Genomic DNA, 19,157 nt, shown 5'->3' on the forward strand with positions numbered 1-19,157 from the left:
AAAAGTAATAGTACAAAGTTACAAAAACAGTAAAGAACCTTAAGTGCTCCAGGACTGTGTTCCAGAAACTACAAGAAAGTGTTTAAGAGCAACTGGAGTAAAAAAAAAAAAAAAAAAAATCAAACTACACAAAATAAAATCCTTACTTCCAGCCATATAAATCACCCTTGAACCAGCGTAGCATCAGTCACTCAGCAAGAGGATGTGTGCATTCTGCAGAAAGGGAATACACAGACTGATACATGTTTGCCTATATACAAATCTCAATTTCAGGCAGTTTCAGAGCTGGAGAGAAGGCAAAAATCAGGGATAACAATGATCCTCCTCCTGCCAGGGGGCTCAGCTCAGACTGGAGTCTGATGCCAGCACAGAGAAGCACCTCCTGCTCTGCTTCAAATACACAGCCACTCCACCTCTGGGATTATGCAGGAATCAGGAGAGTAATGCAAACATGGCCTTTTTAAGGTTTCTGATAAAGAGGTCCTCTAGCTCTCCCACACCCTACTCTTCCACAATTTACATTATTTAACATAAACACATGCATATAAAATAAATACCCCATGGGGGAGTCCATTAGTCACAAGTTTACATGGATTCACACACTCCTGATTTAGAGAAGGGAAATCTCAGGCAGGGAAATTCACCCTGTAATCCCTGTAAGCAAATTTAACCACCTTTCTTGGTACAAATCTGATCTGATAAACTAACTTATTATCCTATTGTGACCCCATCCAAAGAGGAAAGGTCAAGGTTTCCCAGAGGAAAGAATGCCTTTCAAGGAGATCCTGCCCTTCAAGGTAATCCAGATTTCAAGACAGAGCAGGTTCACCCTGAAAAGGCAACCCTGGTGGTGGCTTACCCAAAACTCCCACCCTGCATCAATTCTCAGAGCATCATCTAGATCAGAGTTGGAATAAAACCCAGCAATGGGCTGGCATCCCACAGAGGGACCTGCTGGACTGCTCCTAAGGCCTCACTAGGCCAAGCTGGAAATAAATAATATTGGAAATAAAACTCCCTGAGGAGCGGTGTAAGAGGAGCACACGGTGGTGCAGCTGTCAGACAGATCAGCCAGGGGAAGATGCTGAATTTCTATTTATAAAGTGAGATGAGGCACTTGCCCTGTGCCAAGCTCCAGGCAGAACCCCCTCAAAAGTAAAGCACTGACCTCTACTATCAAGAGTGAGACAAGGGGAAGTTTAACTCTGCAAATTTGCTAAAGAGAAGAGTTTCTGTTCTTTTCTGGGCATGGAACAGTGCTGGCCCAAGTGCCATTTCACTCAGCAGCCAACGCCCCACAGCACCGTGTTACACTGGGGTCATGCATTCCATTGTCCCTTCCCTTTGCTGAGTGCCTTGAGGATGAAAAAAAGTCAGTAAAATTGGCAACACCATCACTGGCTGAGCATGGGGTTGCAAAGGAAGGGCAGTGCAGCCAGAGGGACACCACACAGATTGTCCTCCTTGCTCCCTGCATCTGGAAGGACACTGAAGGTAGGCAAAGGCTCTGAGTTAATGAATCAAGGGATGACAGGGAACAGAAAATGTGTCCAACATACCCTTCAATTCATGGAATCCCAAAGTCCAGGGATACATGTAAACAATGCAAAATAGGAACTTCTGAAGAAGAGATTTTTGAGAGCAGTTAACAACATCATGTCTTCAAATAATCAATATTGAAAACACTTTTTGGAAATTGATTTACTTTTCTTAAAGTTCATTACAAAAATGCATTATCAATAGGGAGCTAGAGTTAAAAACCCCCATCAATTATTCTGGAGTCTAATGAGAACAACACATGATTTCAGCACAAAGTGCACCAGCCCTGGCAGAGATGGTTTAGCAGGTGAGCTGTGCCACTCTGCAGGGTCAGTCACCAGCTGCAGGAGGGCTCAGGTGCCCCAGGAGCTGCTGTTTCAGCTCTCAGTTTCAATACACAGACTCTCCTCTGTTCATTTTTGCAGCATCCTCACCCTTCCAGTCAGGGAGAACATTAGGAAACAATAAACTCCACAGGGCTTTAGCATTCAAGAAAACAAGGCAAGAAATATGATGCAATGTTCAGTAAGAATGCTCCCACATGGCCACAGTGAGGGAGAAACAAAAGGTCACACCACACCTGTTTTCTCAGAAAAAGAATCACCAAAACATTTTCTGGAAGAATTCACTACTTTCCTCTGCCTCAGAGACTGGTTCACACCTAAGAACATTTTCTGAGCAGAAATCCTGCACTGACAGTCAGCTGTCTGTCACAGTAGGCTCCCACCACAGCCTTTGTGTTACTATGTCCTTCCAACCTGCCAAATCTCACATTCTCCCAGTTTCAAGTGCCTGTGCTTATTGTGGTATCAGCTTACTAAAAAAAGAATAGACTTCTAATTGCCCATCACAATATGCATGTAATTAAACATCTTGTGGAACTGTAACTTACCCCCTTCATCAGATTCCACCTGCTTCCCAAAGCCAGCAACATGTGCCACTAAAAACTTCCCCAGGTGATGGAGGAGCTGGAACAGGGGAGTTGATCCACCTGACTCAGGTGGGAAAGCAGAGCTCCTGATGCTTTAAAAAAACTGTTCAGAGCTTAACATATTCTTGGGCATGCCCACAAAAACTGAAGCTCAAAGAGGGAAGCAGAACTTTAGTTATTAACTTGAACAGGAATTTGACATCCAAGTACCCAGAATCCTTTGACTATTTTAACCCCAAGGCAAAGTGTGTTTTCAATATTCATTTTCTAACTTCATTTCTGTTCCCATTAATTCTCTCCTTGTGCTTTTACCACTGCCCAGATAACCTCCCATGCATGCATTCTTTCTGAAATTCAGTTGCATGCTTGTTACCCTGACAATGCTTAAAATGGAAATAGTGCTGCCCATTTGCTTTGCTTCATTTGAATGGTTACTTTAGGCTGTCAAATCCCCTTCACTTCTCAACTGCCCTCCTGAAGTCACATTCCCCAGCTATGTGAAGTATTTTGGGAAGAGGAAAGTTGACCATTAAGGGGAAAAAAAAAAAAAAGGCAAAAGAAAAACCTTCTTCCCATTTCTTGGCCATATAACATGGAGTACAACCAATTATTGAGCAATAAAGTGTTGTTCATGAGGTCTTTGAAGATCAGCTCAGTGAGATATTCCTTCCTCTTTCTAGAGGGTTTCTATCTATTGCAAAATAATTCAACACATGGCATTCAGATTCAAGGATGGACCTTCACTCCACCAAGGGGCTTCTCCAGCCTTAACACTGAAATAAAGGGGAAGCCTTCACTTTTCTCTTGAGCTGCAGCCAGACAGACTCACCCTGCCCAGCTCCAACACACAGCCAGGCCAGAAGGACTGGGGTCTCTACTCGGTTTCAAGTGTGAACAAAACATCAGATTCTAGGAGAACTTACCAATTAATTCTGCAATTTAAATCTTCCTGTCAAACCTGCCCAGAGTAGACTGAGCTGGCAGCATTTCCTGTACCAGTATCAGGCTAAACTGTCACTGTCACCCTTTCTGCTGCTGTCAGGGGTGACAGTGCAGAACTGTGAAATTAAGAATGCTAACATGGAGACAAATAATGAAGAAAGACTATGATGAAAAGTCAGATGCTAATAGCAAATGAAAGGCCTTTATTTTTAGCATATGCCTCCTGTAATTCTCATGCAGCAATGCAATAAAAGACTCAGGATTCTTGAATATTCAGAATATTTAAAGACTTTCTACTATCTCATTCCCCAGTGAGTTTGATTCTGTTTCCTCACAAGATTATTTGTTTACTTTCATTAATAACAAAAATAGTAATAGGGGAATTAATAGCTAATTTTTACCTCTGATCATACCTTCTCCTCCCATATCTTTTTTTTTAAACACTCTCATTCACTTTCATAGGCAAAAAGGAATTAAAGTGAAGATCAAGAATACATTACAGTGTTCAATTTCTAAATTACTTTTTTAGATTCCATGGTTTAACAACTTCAAATTATAAAAATAATTAATGAGAGGATGAGCCCTTCACAGGCTCGGCTGAGTCCCATATGGCACTCCAGTGCTGGCAGAATGCAGGGGAATTCAGATCACAGATCCTCAGAGACCTACAATAAAGCTATATGCAAATGTTAACAGTCTCCAGGCAAATTAATAATGAAAGAAAATGCATAAAATACAGGCTACCACTGCAAGAGCCTTCCAGAAAACAGAGATGAGTAGAAAATACCAAAGCAATTCAGCATCTGTTGACTCAGCCACTACTGATGAGAATCAACTTCCCACACAAAACTTGTCAGCAAGTCAGTGAAACCCTCAGTTAATGACACTAAACAAATATCCTGATTATATATGGAACACAGGACACCAACCTTTCCCTTCCTGCAGCAGAGACAGGGAACAGTCACAGCACTGTGGAGCAGAGAGGGCTGGGGCAGGGACACCATCTCTGCCAGGCTCACACTCACACGGTGCTGAGGCTTCACTGGTTCCTTTCTGAGCCTTCCATTCCCCCACACATCCGGTTCTTGCTAACAAAGCTATTTATGAGCATGTGCATTTGTCATGCAGATCACCTCTTCAGCCACACATACCTAATTTCATTTTATCCTTCAAGTATTAAATAAATTCCTCCCAACCTTTTCACCAGGAGTTCTGCTTGAGCTGAATAATAAATAGACCAGAGAAAAAAGCCATCTTACTTGCCCATCTCCATCTTCCCTTCATTGCCACCCCCTAAACACATTTTTCCATAAAGCCCTCAAGGTTAACCATGCTATCATTTCCATTCACCTGGTAACTTTATCTAGCTAGGAGAACACAAAAGAAACGTAAGATTCTTTGCTGCATCATTAGGAAACTGAATGTATTTCAAACCTGTGTGAAGGGGAATTGACAGAAAGCAAGAGTGGAAACAAACTATGTTTTATGTTGAAATACATTTTATGTTGCTAGATAAACTCACCTCTACTGTCTTGCCTGTTTCAATAGATATTATGAATAAAGCAGTTTCTGGGTCATATTTCAGTCTTGCAATGCTTAAACTCCTTCAGCATTTTGCTGAAGCTGGAAAGCAAAATAAGTTCTAATACTTATGGCAGGTTTAATTTGGGTAGAAAATAACATTGTCCCAGTATAATAGCAAGGCCCTTTGCACAGCCTTGTAATTGCTTCTGAGACCAACCACACTCATCCCACCCCAAAAACCACCTTCCACAAACTCAAGAGTGACCCCTCCTGCTAATTAATCCAGGGAGCTGTCCCACAGGCAGGTTTTGGCCATACCTTAACCCTACCTGGATAAAAACCTGACTTAATTCAAATAAGAAACACTTCTGAGAAAAACCATGAGCAGCTGGCACAAAGACCAGCACCTGGAGAGCACCATGAATATTCCAGCTGCTCTGAGGCATGGCCAGTCCTGGGAGCACAACCAGATCATCAGGGCTGACAGGGAACCAGTTTGATTGCAACATCTCCCTAAAAGATCCACCTACAGCAGAGCTGCACGGGAACATCCCCACTAATGAAAGGGGTGAGCTTGGTGCTGGTGAAGGTTCAGCCTGCCTGTAGAGAAGGTGCCCAACACACAGCACTGGGTCACAGAGCCCACGGTGAAAGCAGCAAAGCTAGCACCAAGCTCCCCAAGCAGGGCTGGGAGGGAGAGTGGCTCTGTGAGCAGCAGCAGGTCAGCAAGAGGCCAGCTCTGCCTGCTGGAGAGGTCACTGGGAGTACAGCCACGGTGACCCACTTTAACAAACACCTCTTATGGAAGCCCTGCAAAACCCAGCACGTGGCTCACGGGGAGAAGCTCCCGGGGTGAGCACAACCAGTGTCATCCACTGCCAAGGCATTCACACACAGACACACACTCTCAGTGTCTCCTTCTCTCTGCTGACAGCTTCAACTGTGAAGTGAAACTGCTCCTTTTGCAGCAGCCAGAAGGTTCTGAGTCACAGACCACAGAAGCAGTGGAGCTCCAGGAGCAGGTGATCCTACAAGAAACCTCCTGGTCTTACCCCCAAGGGCTGCTCTTACCCCTTCTTACTATGCCCCAAACCCTCCATCATCCTCCCCATCCTGGGGCCAAAGCAAGCCTCCTCCTCCTCCCCCTACACCTTGGTATCCTGTAGAGGATGTGGTAAAGCAGAACTTGCAGTTCCTCCATAGCAACAGGGCAAGTAACTGTGCTAACACAGCAGGCAGGAAGGAAGGTGAGAGGGGATCCACCATCTGAGAGAGGATGTGGTTGCTGCTGCTGCAGCAGCTCAAAGATGCTGCAAGAGGTAAGATAACAGAGAGGAGTGATTAATTCTGGGGAGGGGGAAGGCAGGAGGATGTGATCAGTTCAGCTGCAGCAGGACAGAGCTGATGAGCAACAGGTGATGAAGAGAAACAGCAACTGAGCCAAATAGTGGATAGTGAGGGACAAATAAGAGTACCCTTCATTTTCTTGGAACAAAGGAGCTTTTGATGATAAATTATGTAGGTCACATGTCCTAGACTGCTTGGACAGATGTACATCCATCATGGAGCAGTAGGTGCTATTTTGGTTTTATTCAAACAGGTACCTGAAAAGGCCATACTGAGGCATCACTTGCTGTTATCAGTGGGAGATCCTTCTAAAGATAATGTCACATCTCTTGAAAAAGGAAATGTGCTTCTTAGAGGTGTCACAGTTTCATGCTCTTGTGCTCTTGAAAATGAATTTTATAGCTCTCTTTGAATAAGGCAAAGCTCAAAAAAAACCTATTTCAATGTCCAAGGACACTTTTCATAGATGGCCATGATGCAGCAGCAATTCATTTCCTTCAAATAAATTTATACACTTTGAGGTTTGAGGCACTGCATGACTTTGCCACAATGAGAACCATCTGTCACGAGCCACCCATTCAGAAAGGAACACTTCTCAAACCTACAATTCTGCTTATAAAACACACTCAAGAAACCCCAGAACAAGACACAGTTTTGTTTCAAAATACATTATAATGTGCAAATTACAACCCAGGATGTAAAAAAGCTCTTAAAGAGCAAGATAATAAGAGAGAAACTTCAACTAGCGCCAGATGTTAGGTTGGACAATTTTTATTGAAGGACTGAGTGCATTTCAACCTTTTCATGCACTTGTTCAGTTATTTAAATTGGAGACAAACATGCACATGCTACTTCTTTTGGTGATTCTAATGCAATTCAACTGATTTAAGTGAACTTATTTGTTCAATTCAACTGATTTAAGTGAACTTATTTGTACTAGGTATGAGGATAAACAGCAAAATCCAGACTCATTAGCTAAGCAAAGGCTCATAACTGCTAAAATCTAGTGGGACCACAGAGATGATGCATCTCTACCATTAGAATTAATTAAACCCACAAATCTCATTAAAGAAAAAAAAAAAAAAAGAAACTAAAAACAAGGAAACAAAACAAAGCAATGCTAGCCTCCTCCTTCTGCTCATCCTGGGGGAACAGGAATGGGATAAAGATTTGGTTTTTGCTGACAGAATCCAGAGCTGCAGCCTGAAAGCTGCAAGGACCCACAGGGATTCGCTGTTCCGCGCATTATAAACAAGAACTTTGAAAATGAGCAGATCCTCCTGGTTTGTGGGGCTCTGCTGCTAGGAGGGGATAAATCATGAGCTGCAGCAGAGCTCCAGATCCGAGCTGCCTCCCCCAGGAGTTGCAGCATGGTAACAATGCTAAATATACTGCTGCTGTTGTTCCAGGAAGGGTTTGCAGTTGACAAATGTTGCAACTTTTCACTGTTCCCCAGCACCATCCCACTTCCCCCATTTAATACACACCCATTCGTTTCTTCTGGAATTATTTGAACAAATGCAATTTTAGAACTAATTCCCAGTAAATCTTTTGCTGTCTGGCCACATCTTGGATTAACTGTTGACTGATTTTCATCCTCTTTTTTTTTTTCTCCCAGTCTGTGAAGCTCTCCCTTAATAATACCAGCTGTTAAAACAAAGATCAACAAGAGCTCTTGCCCACGGTTTCCCCTTTGGGCAGCTGTGTATGATTATTAAAAATGAGCCATAGAGTGTTCCTGCTTATTGCATGGTGTGGGTAACTACAATAGAAAGCCAAACAGGCCTGCTGATCCATTTAAAAGAACACACACAAAAAAGACAATTCTGCCCTCTTACCCAAAACCATACTGCATCACAGCAGCAGAATCTTATCCACAAGAACAATACTTCAAACTGTAGCAGTTTGTGGGAATGTTTTTTTTGTAAATTAGCTTTTTGCCCAACTTCACCACAAACCAATGCCATATTGGTTTCATCGTGTAGGATACCCAAGTTGTTTTATGCATCCTCAAAGTCAAAATTTATTAATTAGTATCAAAGCTTTTTGAATATGATTCAGCTCTGAGCACACAGTTGGAGTTTAGGAAAGGGATTTGGGGGGATTAATTTGATTTTTTTTAATATCACCAATTAAAAACAATCAGTGACATTGTTACACCTTGCAAATAAGAGTCCTTGTTCTCCCTCTATCAAAATTAGCCCCAAAGATAACAGTTAAAAAAACCAGCAAAGGTCTTGTCAGGTATGCCTGGTATTCTCAACAGCAAAACTTCTAATCTCCACTAAATAAATCCCCTGTGGGTGTAGAACTGAGCACGTGAGCAAAGCTCTTTCCTGCACAGGTTAATGCAAAGATGTATTTATTCACTAAACACAACAGCCTTCACTCCTTGCCACCTCCTCCCCTGGCTGTGAAGCCAGAACTGACCAAACCCCAGTGCAGGCACCGTGTCCTTCCAGGATGTTTACGCAGACACTCATAAAAGAAAAATGCTGTAAAAATCACTAATTCTGCTTAGCTTGAGGCTGAGTCCCAGAATCACTGGAGCAATGGCAATAACCAGGGTTAAAAAAATAACCTCTCCCACTTCATGGTGTTCCAAACCATTCCCTAAAGTTCAAAAGAAAAGTGAAGATGTGAACTGACTGTTCCCTCCTCTCATTTCCAAATTAAATGGAACAAACTGCTGAAAAACTTCTTTGTAGATGGGGTTCAGAAAGCATTTAATACCTTAAATACCATGACATGACAAATACAATCCTAGATTTTTCAAGAACCACTTCACACTCAAGACCAAATAAGATTACTGCTGTGCCTGAAGTATTTCTATCTGCCATTGCATTCCATTTTTAACCCAGAAATTAGATTAGGTGCTTCCATTTTGATCCAAGAAATAGTGAAGTTTCCAGAACAGGAAGATTATCAGAGATATATGCAACTCAGAAATCTAATGCAATGGATAGAACAACAATGTCAGAGTGTATAACATTTAAAATGTCTGCAAACAACAAAGTTGGTCACTACAAAATATGCTAACAAATATATTCTGTTCACAGTGCACTTCATAATTCAGAATTATCTATTCATACACTCCACTCTGTGGAATGGAGTCAAGCTACACTGGCAAAAAATGGATAAATTCTGGAACTAGGCCAGAAATATAAGCAAAGAGCCAAAAGAAAGCTGTAGAGATTCTGTGCCTTAAATCCATCTATTGGGATTTCTCACACAGTTTTATTACAATAAAACCTGGCCCTTCATGTAGCTGTTAAAATGGCAACCAAGACAGACCTCTAACATCCTGTCACATATTTTTCTTTTACCCAATACCTTTCTCCTCTCAGTTCTTCACTGATAAACATTCAGGTAAGAGCTTAACCCCAGATGCATCTGCACTCTGCAATGTCCTGGAGTCAGGCCATTTATCTCAATTTTGACAAAAACATTGTTTCAGTCTGATCCCAGTTGCATAAAATATTCAGACTTTATGTTGATCCTTGCCATGCTACTCCTCCTCTACAAAAGACAACAGCACCTGTACAGCCACAGAATTACCAAGCTAAAATATGGTCAGACCAAAACTAATGTGGCAACTCTACCACTGACACATCTTGCTAAGATCAGAAACATCCACCTGTGCATCAAAGCATGAATTGCTATTAATAATAATTCTTCAATTACTTCAGTCTCTTATCCTTTGGAGGAAGAGAGCATATCTTCCTATTCTCACATGCTCACTTCTGTGATATTTCTATGAAGTTTATCCTCAGGTAACAGCTCCCATTAACTGCAGCATGAGTTTGTGTTACATCAAAGTTTAAATCTGAGGAAAAGTAATCGCATTTCCCTTAACCAAATAATCACTGCACAAAGCCTCTCAAAGTCCACTGGGTCTCCCCCTTCTCCCAACAGAAGTTGCTCTCAGTTCTAAGACTGCAGCAAAACGAAATGAATGCATCAAAGTAGGTGGAATAAGAAGGGAGAAACATTGTGCAAAATGCTGACCCACCAGAAGCATACAAAGCATTTGTTCAGTGGTGACAATGAATAATTTAATCTGAGGCAAATTACCAAACAAACATCAATTAAATTACATGCTAGACTACAAGAGAAAGTTCTCCCACACACATTTCAGGTTTGCAGAGTCAATAGAGCAGCACAATGCAGCCAGGATTGTGACAGAGTCATTCTGGCTGCTCACTCAGGGATGCTTGACATTCTCCACAGTATATATGACAATTGCAAGAATCTAAAGAGAAAGAGGTAAATTTAACTCCATCACACTAAATAAACATTCACACAAGAATAAAGAGACCACGCGTCACCCAGCCTTGTAAAATGCAAGAAATCAAGAGTTCCCTGCCCCATAAATGACACTGATGAAACGTCCAGAACCAGAGTTCGTAGCACAATTGTCTCTATCACCCATCCATTTTCAGCACCTGAGCAGAGAGCATTCAAAGCAAGCTGCAGCAGCAGCAAAGATTCCCCTGTCTAACAGCAGCCTCGTTGTGCTGAGTGCTGCCTTCACCCCAAGAGCTCCAGAGCTGGGCCCAGCTCTCAGAAATCAGAGCCCCATGGGGAGCCACAGCACGGTGTGGTTTGCTGCCTGTGCCACAGGGATGCTGCAGCACAGCCACACTCCCAGCCCCAGCACACAAAGCTCAAGTTCACTCTGCTGACCATGCTGTGCCAGCCAAGACAACCTGAAATTACAGTTTCTAGAAAGTAGGGCAGCTACACACTGTCCAAACCTTTTGGTCTGGCTCCCTGCACAGCCTCCGGCCTCTCAACTAAAAACAGGCAGAATATTTCATGGAAATAAATCAACAATTACAGTTTCTTTTGACCAATATGGCTTGGAAACCTAAGCATTAGGAATAAATGACATTTTGCCATCCTGAGCTAGAAGAGCAACATCCTTTGATCCTTTAAGTAAGGACTGCTTCCCTCAGCAAGGAGATTCTGCTCCTAAGCTGGATAGGCCAGTCTGGCTGAGCAAAAGGGGTAATCCAGTTTTCTTGTGACAACAATCTCATTTCCTTAGGTTCCAAAACCACATGTGAATATTTTATAACTCATGCTGTAACAATGATGACACCATGATACAGATTTCAAGCTTTCACTGCACTTGAAGAAATAAATATCTTTACAATACCATAAGTAAATAGCCTCCTATTAATACAGTTTTCAGACAAAGTTGTGAAGAAAATCACTACCCAATTTAGAGCAGTGCCTATTGGAGCCAAGATTAAAAACCACACTTGGGTCACAGCAGTCTGACCACCCCATCTTCTAGAAGTACATATTTGCCTAAATCCAGGAACAGAGAAACAAGGGACAGCATGGAACACTGGATTTTTTAGCTTTCACTAAAGTATTTGGTTCAGCCTCTAAATAAAATAATCTACTTCAAGACCTTGAAAATTGACTTCTAAAGTTTTAAACTTGTAGCAGTTGTTGACAACAGTTCCAGCTGCCAGGCAGAATATTGGTTTTGAGGAGGAGTGTGTTGTCTCACCAAAGACAAAAAAAAAAAAAAAAAAAAGTTTAATGTCATATCAGTTCTACTCTGGCATTTAAATAGTAACTTAAAATACACATAAAATGAGGTTGAGGCTGCCTCCAGCCTCATTAAAACCACATTATGTTACAAGCACCATAAAGTCACCCCAGGACATTTACCTAACTGCAAAGGCAAATATTTTTGCACCATAAATCCTATGCATAAAACCATGCAATAAACATATCCAATAGCATCTAGATAAAGGCACTAATAGAAGGCTCATATAATCAGCTATAGAGTAAAACCTAGAGCACAATCAAGCTCCAAGACAATTAATACTACCAGGAAAAGCTCTTACTAACTTTCCCAAGGCCAGGATGCAGAACCTTTCTGAAGTACAGATCTCCAAATTCTTTATAAAGCTGGTAAGGCTACGGCAAGCAGACAAGAATTTAAAACTCTCTTCTAAGGAGTTTAGAGCCAACAAAGCTCCTGGTATTTTAGTGCCATTGCAGGCTCTTGTAACACTGCAGGCATTTAGAAGCAGCAGCAAATTAATATGCTGCACCAACTCGTTTGGTGAACAATCTCATTCAGATCTTAAGCTGCTTGTCCGGGGTTCTGAATGTGTGAGCAGGCTGGAAAAATCTGAGGCGCCGCAGATATTTCCTGAAAGGGTGCTACAGTTCTTCAAGTGTAAAGCTGCTTGCTGGACTTTGCACTGGTTACTGGGACAGCAATAAAAAGCATTCTTGTGTCTTGAGGGCAAACAAAACCAAGACCACCACACCACATCCATCATGATGTGCTTAGTCAAAGGACTAACACAAACCATGGTTAAATGTTATTAAAATCTTTGTCGTGGAGAGCTGCTGGTTAAGTTTGGGTCAGTGTGACAGCACAGTGTGTGTTACAGGAATATTTCTTAATTGGTTTATTAGGACTCTGTAATGGCAAAGTATGCTGCTCACAGAGCAAATGGGGTGGAACTTTGTGAGTAAAACTACAGATATGTCACCCTGATTTCCACTCTTCTCCCATTCCTGGAAGATCAAGTGGAAGGCTATCACAGCACCACCAACAAATAAACACAAGGAATGCTTACATTACAACCTGCTCCTTGTGTTTTCCTATCACAGCAGTAACAAACCATGAAGCATTAAAAGAGGATGGCAAGCACAGTGCTGCTCTTTTCTGACATTATTGTGGGAGGAAGTCTAACAAATGCTTGTCATTTCCACAAAATAATGGATTCCCCAACTCTGGCATAAACAGTGCCCACAAATTGCTCACAAATCTGTCACAAATTCACTTCTTTACAAGAAGAATGATTCTCCATTTAACATCAGCAGCTGATAACACAGCACTAACATCAAACACAGCCAGCTCCCAGATAAAAGTGCTGCAAACAGCTTAAGAGCAGACTGACATCTCACCAGAGAACCATGAATTTAGGTCAGCTCATTGCTGTGCTGCTCAGCAGAGGAACATGAAACAATATGATGTGCACAGTAAGATGTTGGGCACTTGGGCTCACTGTTTCCTGCAGCAAGAGAAGAACTGCAGCTCATTTTCAGTGCAACTTCTGCAAACTTGCTGCAACTGGACAGGCCTGCAAGGTGGAGACCAGGTCACTCCTCCAGGAAACAGAATCTCTCTTTCTGGTAACAGCCACAGGATTCCCAGTGCAACAGTCTCCACAGACTCCACATGAAGCTGATTCCTACATTATTTTTGCACAGGGCCATATAGGGCACCTCACAATCACATTTTTAAGGAGTAATTCATTCCTCAAATGAAAAGAAAACACACACATTCCATCCTCCCTTTATGAGGGATATGTGAATATCACCCCCACACAACTTCAGAAGTCTAGATTGGGAGGGTTTTAAGCAGATGCCATTAAATATTGATGTTGTATTTCATTTTTTGCATGACTATTTGAAGAGAATTAATTAGTACATTGAAAAAACTCTTTGAAATGTGGCTGTCAGACACACACACTTATAACAACCAGGGAACACTGCAATACCTAAAATATATTGTACTATCAGCTTGCTATATTGATTTTCAATATCAAAAGATACCTAAAATAAATAGAGGATATCTATTTTATTGTTTGTCCCAGACTACAGTAACTGTTCAATAATTACAATTTGACAATACAGAAGAACTTCCATAACAAACATGAGCACAAGAGAATTTGCCATATTTTACCCCAGACAAGAGGAGCCATGAGATGGGAGAGCCTGAGGATTTCCACATCCTTGAGTGTCTTGTGCTCCATCCTTCCAATCTTTCTTGTCTTTAATTCATGTCATATAATTTGCAAGACTGGGACTGTCAATGCCTGAATTGCACAATGCTTACCCAGCACAAGGGGGTGGGAACTTCAGCAAAAAATATTGCCAACAAATCCAAGTTCATGAAACAAACAAATATTTAAATGAAAAAAACAACAAAACAAAACAAGGGGGGTCTGGAACAATACAGTACTTTAATCACTGCACTTACTAAATAAAAGCAGAAACCCAAGCATTACAAGGATTGACATTTTTAAAATGACACTGAGGCATTCCTCAAAAGTCTTGCTGGATGGATTTGCAAATAATTTATTACTGAAATGAGACAGTACTAGCCATTTACTCAAAAGCAGAATATATTAAAGGACAAGTCCTTATTTTTGTGGAAGAAACACCTAGCTTTGGCTGTTACAGCTCATCAGAGCAAATGAAAACTCATCGCCTCAAAACACTTTTTTAAAATTTGCAAATATCTTGCTGTTTTATTATCTTGCTAAGTCACCATCACCAAGTCTCTCTCCAGTGCTCTGGGTCTCCCAGAATAAGTTATTTTCTGCTTGGTGTATTCAGCTGACCTACAGGACCCTGGCTAAATGTGACACTTGTGACACTCAAGTCTGTGAGAGGTTATCACACTGCTCTTTAGGCAGCAACTTTGGAAACAAATGTTGCAAATTCTAAAGTACAAGATGATAAGATAAATCTTATGAGTAATGCAAGAAAGGCAAAACAAACTGGTTTGGAGAATAAATAATCTACTCATGGGAAGATGCATGGGGGGGACATGGGAAAATCATGGGATATTAAAACAAAGAACCTGCCCTGCTGCAGAACATTAGGAAAGTAAATTTTCTCTTTAGCAGAGGTCAAGACTGAGGTGTGAGGCACCTGCACAACAACATCTCAGCCTTCCTCTTCTTCCCCTTTCCCTCTTCCTCATATCTACCCTTTGTTTTTGTCAGATCTCATCCATTATAAGGCTGCAGCTCTGCCTGTTGGATTAAAGAGCTCCAACACACAAGAAATGCTTTTGTTAAAAGAACAAACAGGAACCTCCTGTCCAACCTTTGACTTCCATGGGCCCGAGCTACTGATCTTCACACAGCAACTGCAGCTTCTGGGCTCAGTTCCCTGAACGTCCCATGACTCCCCAACCATTCTATAACACAGGGATAGAGCAGTTGCTTGATGAGCAGTTGAATCATCTAAAAAATATGAAAGAGGATACTGACTTGAATCTAAGAGATGCTTTATCTGCCAAGCAGGGAAAGCAAGTTTGGCCTCTGAACCAGACTGATTTAGAGAGGAAGAGGAAAACAAATGTGTTTACCTACCTACAAAGAAGGCAGGGAAAGAGAGAAAATTTCTCACAAATTGACAAGAACATCCCCTCCCACAGTGAGGACAACGAGGTCACTCAGTGCTCTACAGCTGTTCCAATGACAATACCTTCCACTTAAAATAGATTTTGGAAGCTACAACTCTGGTCCAAAGTTGAGTCAAAACTGCTTCCAGCCAAGGAAGGGAAAATAAAGGGTTTGTTTTTCACAAAGCCTGAAGTTCAAATCCACCTCTCCAAATTTTTGGCTGCTAATTCATGGCCCAAACTGGTGAGGCAAGAACCACCAGGACCAGGGAAGTTTATGTTATGGGAGAGACATGGGCAGAGCATCTCTGAAGCCAGGGGCTCAAAATGACAGCACCTGCCAGTTCCCATCAGGGACATCCAGAATTCAGACAAATTCTCTAACAAAGAGCCACCCTAAAACACTCCAATTCATCAAGTCCTCAGGCCTTATGGATATACTTGAAAAGGATTCCAACATTCTGGAAAAATAAAATTACTGCTTACTTGGCTTGGTCTGCCAAGCCAAGAGTGAGATGGACCAAGACAGAACAGTTGTCATGTGGGCTCCTCACTTTTATTTTTTGAGTGCTTTTGTACATGAATGACATCCAAAATGATCAGTGAGCACATCTAACAAGGCTATGGCACTTTGTAGTTAGTTCTTGTTTGTGAGCACTTAGTACACCAACTAAAGCTCAGGGATCATGTTTCGTTGCTCCTCCAAGTTAAAGAAAAGTAAAATTCCAAATTAAGCTGAATGCAACCACGACATTTTAATCCCTACAAAATTCAGACAGATTATGGACTCTGCAAATGCACACAAGGAAACAATCTTAACACTTTGTCAAATAAAGGCATAACACAATATGCATAAGATCCCACATTTCCTCTGTAGTGATTGTTGTTTCAAAAATGGTGTATTTCCTGGCTTTAAGATGCCTAATTCTACTAATTTGGTATTTGTAACCATATCTATTTTTGGAACACATACACAAAGGAGAGAAAACAAGTTCTAAATGCAGTGCCATGAATAGAGCTCTATAGTTCATGCATCTTTTCTTCCCTAAGAGAATCTGAGCATTAAGAATTGTACCACACAAAGAAAATGTATTATGGTTCCCTTTTTAAGGGTGGTTTGTGCCTGTAGCTTTTTTCTGTTACTTTTGGGTTCATCTTCTGATTATTTTCAAAATTCTCCTGTCCACAAAAGCTTCTTGAAGTGCATTAGGGCTTACCCACCAGTCCCAGACTGTTTAATTCAGCCCTAATACCTTGAGGAAGCTTCAGGATGGATTGTTGCTGTTCTGATTAAAGAATCAATCCCACCCCCTGCCAGGAAGGTTGGATGGATGCCTTGTCCCCAGAGGGAAACCAATGGTGCTCCACTGACCAGCACCTCCCAAACACCACATGTGTCAATGTACAATGAATAAAACCCCCAAACACTTCATTCTTGCAATCTAACTGTATAAAGGGGGGTCTGAAATTCCATTATTTTGACATTTTTCATTTGTTCAACTCTCCTAGTGTGGATTCTGACTTTTGATTCCTCTGTCACTATTCAATTTATTTCTGTTCCCAGAGATTAACCCACAAGCAAACCACTGAAGGCTACACCAAGCCACCAGCAGATTCAAGTCAATCCAAATGTCCATAAGTGTGTACATGAAACCCATAAATATCATGTAGAATGTCTTCTGACCTCTGTGTGAATGGAGCACACCATTCTGTCATGCTCTTCCCAACCATCCAGTACTTCAATACTGCTAATAGCCAAGTGAAATATTTATATTTGTATTGTTTAGCTCAGCAAAGGTTTTTGTTAGTGGAACAATTCAACACACTCCCCGGACCATTAAATGTTGGCACTGTGATACCTTTCTGTCCAAGACTAAGTATTTTCCAAGAGTGACAACTATGCAGACCCAGTCTCCAAGGATGCCTAAATTAGGTGCATGTGTTTCAAACCAGCACATTTTCTAGCTGAAATTGTAGTTTGCCAACAATTACAGCTTTCCCATTTCAAGATTGTTTCATGTCAATCATACTGAACCTCTGGAAAAGGAGCTTTCAGCAATTTTATTCTTAATACAGGACTAAGGATGATGCAGACAAGAATCAGAATAGGAACCACAATGCAGAAATAAAACCAGCCCAACAGTTATCCAGGGGAGGAGAAGGTGGGGAGATGCTCACCCATATCAGGAATGGATGCAAAATCCTACTCCCCCTTCAGGGTGGTCTCCTGGGCTGCTCCAATGCATCCCAGAGTGACACATGCATCCACACAGCCAGAGACACTTGATTTTATCTTTAAATAGAGCTGGAACCCGGCTAGCCCCCCTGCCAAAAATAAGGCTGTAAATCCCCAGGGCACTGATTTAGACAGGCACAGTCACACATGTCATGTGAGATGCATTCTCACTACCTAAAGGCTTGGCTGGGGCAATTCTGGGTTTCAGGTAAAGCAGGCAGCCACAATCTGTGATGGGCGCCCTGAGCCTGGGGCTGGCAGTGCCTTGGGAGGATGGAACCTCTGAGATCAGCTGATGGTGGTATCCTTGAGAAAAGGAGTCCCTAACCAATATTTCCATCACTGAAACATTTGCTTAGGAGTTGTTTTGCACACCAAAACCTGAAGCAGAGCTGTGCAGTTTTTCAGCTTTTGAATCTTAACTTACACATGCCAAAAGCATCCTGTGTGAAACCCAGATGTTTCACAGCTCCAAAGACTTGTAAGGAAATAAAGGCTCTTGACCAGCACAGAACCCTTTCCTCTCATGCTTTATTTTTAGGCTTTTCCAGTGACTACACATGAGCAAAAGGATCTCAGACTGTTATACTTGGGAGAGACAGCCAGGATGGGTGAAAAAATATTTCTGCAGTGCTCTATCACAGCTCTCCCTGTTCATCCACTGCCAGTTTTTCTTTTACTACAGCAAAACCTGAGTTACACACTCTTAATGACTGCCACTCCTGTAAGACCCACATTTGACAGATCAACAGCTCTCAAGAGGGCAAGAAATATTTCTCTTCCCCATTTACCTTTTGTTTGAGAAAACACACTTTCATTCACTCCCTGCTCCATGCCAATCATTTTTTTCCTTTTTGTAAATACAAGATGAAAGTGCTAAAGCATTTCTCTCTGCCTCAGAGAGTATAACACAAAGTGAAAAATATTATCTAAACACATTTTGAACTTATTTGCCAAAAAATTCCTTCAGGCTTTCTGCACAGAATGAGTGAATGAAAAACAGCAGTGCACACAATTCTGGATAAAGCTTTTATTTGGGGATGTTGTCAAATACTCTTCCACAGGGAGTAAAGATGCAAAATGCAACCACAGAAATCAATGTATACATTCTAACCAGTACATCAACTCCACTTAAACACAACATGGATAAAGCCACATAAAATAGCAATGCTACAAAGCCAGAAGAGGACTGCTAGGTCTCTGCACTACTCTTCTGTTTTACTTCTTATCTAATCTTCATCCTTTGCTTATTCCTTCCTCTTGTGCACCCACTATACTTTCTCCTGATCCCATCAAACTCTTGACTTGCCATTGCTAATGCACTAATCCCATTGCACATCCTGAGAGCAAGGCACAATCCCACCCACCCTGCCCAGAGCCCAGCCCTGCTCTCTCCATGTGCTTTTATCCAAGCTGGTTCCTTGTTACTGACTGGTTCCTTGTTTTCTTTGTTTAAATTC

General features: G+C 41.7%; 1 protein-coding gene across 23 annotated transcripts in view; it reads right to left on the reverse strand.

Annotated features, from left to right (window-relative positions):
* FNBP1 (formin binding protein 1) overlaps positions 1-19,157 on the reverse strand; it is an 88,917-nt gene that overhangs the window by 61,476 nt on the left and 8,284 nt on the right. For 22 of the 23 annotated variants that reach the window (XM_063174957.1, XM_063174956.1, XM_063174954.1 and 19 more), the window contains exon 1: positions 4,342-4,449. The exons of the other annotated variant lie outside the window; for it this stretch is intronic. In XM_063174957.1, the coding sequence (XP_063031027.1) occupies positions 4,342-4,416 (75 nt within the window). In that variant the 5' untranslated portion in view covers positions 4,417-4,449. Of the gene's footprint in view, positions 1-4,341; positions 4,450-19,157 lie in introns of those variants that run through there. 23 annotated transcript variants of the gene reach the window in all.

Source organism: Melospiza melodia, chromosome 22 (genome assembly GCF_035770615.1).
Source record: "Melospiza melodia melodia isolate bMelMel2 chromosome 22, bMelMel2.pri, whole genome shotgun sequence".
Taxonomy (NCBI): Eukaryota; Metazoa; Chordata; class Aves; order Passeriformes; family Passerellidae; genus Melospiza; species Melospiza melodia.